Genomic DNA, 6,562 nt, shown 5'->3' on the forward strand with positions numbered 1-6,562 from the left:
GAGCCATAAGGACAATTTTAAACCCCTAACTGTTATAGTTCCTGCAATGAAGCCCTGTTATTAAGATTGTGAATTGCAAAACTTCTAATAAAGCAGATCATTATTTTAGAATAAACTTTTAAAAGAAAAATAGCGATTTAATACGCCCCCTACTCATACTCCCCTACATACCAGCAGTTAAAATTCAAATCCCTCCTTCTTTTTTCTTTTTTCTTTATCCCTGAATTTCACCTCCTGGCCTAAGGTCTGCCTGCTAAGCTGTCAGTCTAGAAACTGGCAGACCTGCCGTGCTGGCCCTTGCTGAGTTCACATAGCGGCCAGGCTCTGTCAGACGCTAGGGGCCAGAGGATAGTTGGCAGCTTTTAAGGACTTCATTCTCCTGGAAGATAGATACAGTCACGCTGGTGAGCCCAGGTGGTGACGTGGTGATGGCAATTCCTCAGGGTGGTGGAGATGCCCAGAGGAGAGGCCCATGATATAGCGCTAGTGGCTCTGGGCAGGGTAGGGGGGCTTCAGTCCAGGCACCACCTCGCCTATGGTGTCACAGGGTCCCCAGGTGTGCTGGCTATGAACTGGCTAGAAAAGGGGATGTAGTTTTTGTTCCTTGGATATTTCCTCCTAGAAGTGACAGATGCCACATCCCCTTGATGCTGTTGCCAAATCAAGTATCATGGCCACAGCCACCCTGAGGGGATCAGGAAGGGCAGCCCTGCCACTTTGCCCGAGGAGAGCCAGAGACATCGTCAAACAGCAGGAAGGATGGCCACAAGTATACCTGAACTGCCCCTTACCCTCTTCTTTTCTATAATTTATTATACTTTGTAGGAAATTGAGAAAACATGGCTATGCAAAAATAGAATATTTATCACCTGAGACCTCCCCACCAGACATAATCACCATGATGTTTTAATGTCTGTGTCCTGCGTGGCGTTGGAACTACAGGACACATAACCTCATAACTTGAGGGTATTCTGGTTATAATATCACAACCACATGATGTCACGGCCAGTATCATATTATCTATCAATAATAAGAGTGGCCCATCATGATGGTTTTATGGTTTTAAACCAGTCTTTTATCATCATTTGGTCTTTGGTTGACCAGTTTTTTGACAGTATAAACCAGATTTTCTGTTAAGGGCCAAGTAATAAATATTTTATGCCCTGGGGACCACAAATGGTCTCTACCCCATTTTTTTTTTAAACAACCTTTTAAAAATGTAAAAACCAATCTTTGACTATGGGAAAACAGGCCTGCTATGGATTTGTTCTGTGGGCTGTGGTTTGCTGTTCCTAGAATAGAGCTGTGAGGTGTGCCTAGGACACATATCTTATGTTTGTCTACCTCTTTCCTTTGGATAAATTTTTAGAAGTGGCATTATGGATATTGAGTAATTGACGTTCCATTTTCAGGCTCTTGATAAATCCTATTAAATCACTCTCTAGGCTGCTTGTGGTGGCTCAAGCCTGTAATCCTAGCACTTTGGGAGGCTGGGGCAAGAGGATTGCTTGAGGCCAGGAGTTCAAGACCAGCCTGAGCAACATGTCAAGACCCTCATCTCTATAAAAAATAAGAAAATTAGCCAGGTGTGTGGTACGCACCTATCCTTGTAGCTATTCAGGAAATTCAGCAGGAAGATCACTTGAGCCCAGGGATTTGAGATGGTTGTGAGCCATGATGTCACTGCACCCTAGCCTGGGTGACAGAGTGAGACCCTGTCTCAAAAAAAAAAACCCACCAGAGAGGTTATACCAGTTAATGTTCTCATCATCAGTATTGGAAAATTTCCTTTCCCTAAACTCTCCCCAAGATGAATTTTTTTTTTTGGATGTGGGAGTCTCACTGTGTTGCCTAGGCTGGTCTCAAACTCCTAGGCTCAAGCAATCCTGCCTCAGCCTCTCAAGTAGCTGGGATGTCAGGTCTGAGCCACCAGATATATAATAGAGTATTTTTATTCTTTTTGTTATTTTGGAAGAAAATGGTATCTCATTTGGTATCCAGTTGTCATTTGAAATTTCATTTCCTAAGTAGGATGTTGAATATTATTTCCTACTTATTAGTTATTTATGAGCCACTATTAAGTCTTTTGCCCATTTTTCCACTGTGGTATTTGTTTTTCTTACAGATTAATAAGAGCTTTTTTTTTTTTTTTTTTGAGACAGTCTAACTTTGCCAACCAGGATAGAGTGCTGTGGTGTCATAGCTTGCAGCAACCTCAAATTCTTGGGTTCAAGCAATCTTCTTGCCTCAGCCTCCTGTGTAGCTGAGACTGTAGGTGCCTGCCATGACACCCCACTAGTTTTTCTATTTTTAGTGGAGACGGGGGTCTCTCTTGCTGAGACTGATCTTGAATTCCTGAGCTCAAGCAATCCACCTATCTCAGCCTCCCAGAATGGGGGTTTATAGGCATGAGCCACTGTGCCTGGCCCAAGAGTTCTTATAAAATAATGTGAAATTTTTTCCTTCAGTTTCTTAGTCTATAAATATTTTCTTTGTTTTGCACTTTTGTTCTATTAAAGTTTGCTTTTTGTTTTGCTACTGTAGTCAAATTGGTTTTTTTTTTTTCATTTTTTTAAAATTATGAAATGCTTAAAGCAGGCTTCAGACCACAAAGGTGGTCAGCTTCACTTTCTTCTAGCTTTCTTATAGTTCTCTTCTGTGTTTAATTTCAACATATTAAGTATAATGTACATTAAGAAAGTTCTAAATGGGACTGTTACTGTATTTTTCTTAATGGGCAGCCAGTGCCACTGAACAAGCTGTATTTTCCCCATTGGTTTGAAATGCAGTATCTGTAGGATGTTGGAGCCTATATGGCTGAGCAGATGCCCTGCCCAGCACAGAGAGGGGAGGTAGGGGTGGGGCTGAGCATTTCTTGTTTGTCTGGCTTTGGTGGGAGGGATGGGAGGGCTACAAAACAAATTCAGTTTGGAAAGTGTATTTGTCAGAATCCCGAGCAGAGTTTTTGCTCTCTATTCTGAGACCACAGTTAAAAGAACCATTGGCAAAGGAAGTATCTGTGTGAACATCTATGGATGATGTGAAGGGACAGAGAGAGAAAGGGAAGATGCCCCCAAACCCTTGGCAGATGGAGTAACACTAAGCTGGTGGTCATGTACTGGGACCTTCATAGAAGGAGCACCCAATTTGGAAGGGAAAGTGAGCTTGTTGGGTTCCTTCAAAGCTGAATCAGTGACTCAGCCCACCCATCAGATTGCCGCTGCGTCAGTACCCAGAGGGGTGAGCATAGCCCCGCTGGAGCAGCGTCTGACCTCCCTCTGTAGCCTGAATCTGACCTCCCTCTGCAGCCTGAATGCCTCACTGGAAGTGAAGGATAGTCTCTCAAAGGTATTCCCTTATATTTGCAGAAAAAGTTCTGACCATGTGAAATTTAAATTCACTCAGGACCTAAATTCTTTCGTCCGAAGACACATGAATTCGCACAGTTTAATCATTTCTTTTGAGTCTATTGATTTTGTAGTGTTTTGAAATCAGGAAGAAAACTCACTAGGGAGCTGAAGAGTTAAGTTTGCTTTATACAAATAAAAAGATGAAACTATTAGGGTACTAGAAAATTGCAGGAGAATATTTGGATGGTGAAGTAGTTGCTCAGTACAAAAACCAAGATAAAAATTCTCTGTGCACACCATGAAAAAAGAAAACAAAGATAGAACTTTTCACTCCTTAGAAAACATCATAAATAAAAATTAATAGCAAATGATAAACAGGGAAGGTATTACCCCCATTTGATAAAGGGTTGATCCCCTTTTTTTTTTTTTTTTTTTTTTTGCTGTTTTTGGCCAGGGCTAGGTTTTGAACCCACCACCACCGGCATATGGGGCCGGCATCCTACTCCTTTGAGTCACAGGTGCCACCCAAGGGTTGATCCCTTTTTGAGATGACATTTTGGATAAGATCCTGTGAGATGACACTTTGTGTCAACCAAGGAGACCTCCCTGTGGGAGAGGATCTGGAAAAGGGTCCTTTTAAAGGACAGTGGCACAGTATCAGGAGTCCTTTGCTCACCCTGGGCTTGGTCCCAAGGAAACATTTCATACAGGTGTGAGCAAAGGTATGGGCCTTGACATAGCAGGAGTGGGAGTGAGAACAACCTAAATGTCCAAGGCAGATGGAATAACCTGCTGGTGGCAGGTGTTTATACTATGGAATGTGGTCTGTGTATGTGTGGCCCAGGAAAAGGGCTCCAAAGATGTACATCGGGTATCAGTAGAGATGGTGTCGGGGTGGAGTTATGGAGTATTTATGTGTATACCTATATAAAAGGCAATAAGAATGAAAGGAAACATACAATATAACATGTATGTAATTTATATTATATTGCGTGTACTATTATCTATTAATAAACATATTTCCTTTTGTTTTTTGTTTCTTAAATGAATGATATATTGGTTTTATAATAGAAGAATCTTAAAAAGAACTTTTATCAAAGAATGCCGTGATGATATACTTTATCCCCATTCCCTCATTTTCATTCTTTCTCCTTTAAGTATAACGTGGACTAAGTTTTTATCTAGGAAAATGTGTATAACAATAGGATCTTTGAAAACACCCAGCAAGGGAAGAGGCTCTTCTTGCAAGGAGCAATAATTTTCAGCCACAGTTCAGTAACTTTTAGTGCAAAGCAATCTGTGGGCTCCTGGTTGGAACTTGGGCCTGGAGGGTTCTGAAGGCCCCGGGGTGCCCTGCAGACTCCTCTTGCACAGCACTGAGCCCGGGAGTTGGGGGGGGTTGGTAGGTGCCAGGAAGACACAGGGCTTAGGGCAGTGCTCTACGGCTGCAGACTGGCACTGTGGGTGCCCATTGCCCTGCACTTCTGCGTAGGAGATGAACAGTAGGCATTCAGGGTAGGACCTGCTGGATGAGTCCATCTGCATGCTGAGTAAGCCCTGGAACAAGCCTCTCGGTGCTGGGTATGGGAAGGCTTTGCCCAGAGACGTGATGTGGGGAGACTGTTGTGTGATCTCTCTCATTCTCTATGTTGTAGCCTCCCAAGGTGAAATGCTTGACCAAGATCTGGCACCCCAACATCACAGAGACAGGTGAAATTTGCCTAAGGTGAGACTCATCTTTCCAGTCTTCCACATTTGTGAGTGTTGTGTGTGAGCATTGGCCTTTTTTGTTTTGTTTTTTTGGGCTTGTTTTTGAGAGAGGGTTTCAGCTCATTCTGTCACCCAGGCGGGAGTGTAGGGGCATCATCATAGCTCACAGAAACCTTCAACTCCTGGGCTCTAGTGATCCTCCTGCTCCAGACTCCCAAGTAGCTGGGAATATAGGTGCCTCCTACACCTGGCTAATGTTTTTAGTTTTTGTAGAGATTTGGGGGGAGGGGGGGTCTCACTTTTGCTTATGCTGGTCTTGAACTCCTGACCTCAAAGTGATCCTTTCACCTGGGCCTCCCAAAGTGCTGCGATTACGTGTGTGAGCCACCGCACCTGGCCTAGATCAGGAAGGCAAGGCCTGGGCTCAACCAGGAGCAGCTGTGATTTCCTGCTTGTCCCAGACCCCTGGCCTTGCTCTGCCTCCAGACTGGCATCCTCCTGCTGCCCTCTGGTGACCACGCCCTGCCACTTCTCAGCACCGCCTGCTCAGCACCGCCCCCCACCCCAAGAGGGACCTTTATTTCCCTTTCTCCTCCTATTTACATGAGCCCTCCCATTCCCTCCATGTGACTAATTTTAGCTGAGAGGTAAATATGATTATTGATAGACACCTAGGAGAATAAAACATAGATGACAGACTTAAGATGTACTTGGCACTTACATTTAAGATGTCTTCTCTTTACCAATATGGCCTTGAGATGTGCCCAGCACTCTTGGAGCAGGGCAGCTTTGCAGAGCTTCATGTCTGCCGTGACCTGTGTGTCCCATCCTTAATGGCAGTGTCAGGGATCAGTGACTTCCCCCTCCTAACATTGCTGAAGAAGATGGATGGGTTGGTTAAGTTAAGCATTTGGGCTTTAATATGTGTTCCTTCCTCTAGTGAGGCAGTGGTGTTGAGTACAGGGCTCTGGTGCGGCCCCACCACTAGTGGCTGTAGGACTCAAGGACATTGATTTCACCTTCCTGTGCTGCACACTCAGCCACAAGGTGGGAAGTGGTCCTGAAGTGCTTCTCAGCACAAGGGCCTCTGTCACCTTAACTTCCACTGGGACTACTCTCTGCTGTGGCCAGGCTGGAACCTCCACCAGGACTAGGGACATTGCACCCCAGATGGGCCTCACTGCTGCCCAGGGGCTGTCCAGGCATTCCCCAGATCCCTGCCTCCGGTGGAAGCCCACCTGCTCTGTCTGTTGACAGCAAGCTCAGGAGCATGTCGGCAGGCCTACTGTGAGCCAGCTTCCTTCTTTCCTTCCTTCCTCCAGTCAGCTGATGCTGATCAGGCCAGGTACCTTGGGGAGCACTTTGCATCGCCTTGCTGTCCGTTGGGTGAGATGGGCATTAGACAAGAAAACAGCAGCAGGCTCGGTGCCTGTAGTTCAGCAGCCAGGGTGCCAGCCACATGCACCAGAGCTGGTGGGTTTGAATCCAGCCTGGGCCAAAAA

At 45.1% G+C, this 6,562-nt stretch overlaps 1 protein-coding gene across 1 annotated transcript in view; it reads left to right on the forward strand.

The window, feature by feature from the left end:
- The window catches only part of UBE2F (ubiquitin conjugating enzyme E2 F (putative)), a 51,703-nt gene that overhangs the window by 33,283 nt on the left and 11,858 nt on the right, over positions 1-6,562 (forward strand). Inside the window, exon 6 of the mRNA XM_003798235.3 lies at positions 5,006-5,076. Coding sequence (XP_003798283.1) covers positions 5,006-5,076 — 71 coding nt within the window. The remainder of the gene's footprint in view (positions 1-5,005; positions 5,077-6,562) is intronic.

The sequence above is a fragment of the Otolemur garnettii genome, unplaced genomic scaffold (genome assembly GCF_000181295.1).
Source record: "Otolemur garnettii isolate 467f Iridium unplaced genomic scaffold, OtoGar3 scaffold00133, whole genome shotgun sequence".
Classification (NCBI taxonomy): Eukaryota; Metazoa; Chordata; class Mammalia; order Primates; family Galagidae; genus Otolemur; species Otolemur garnettii.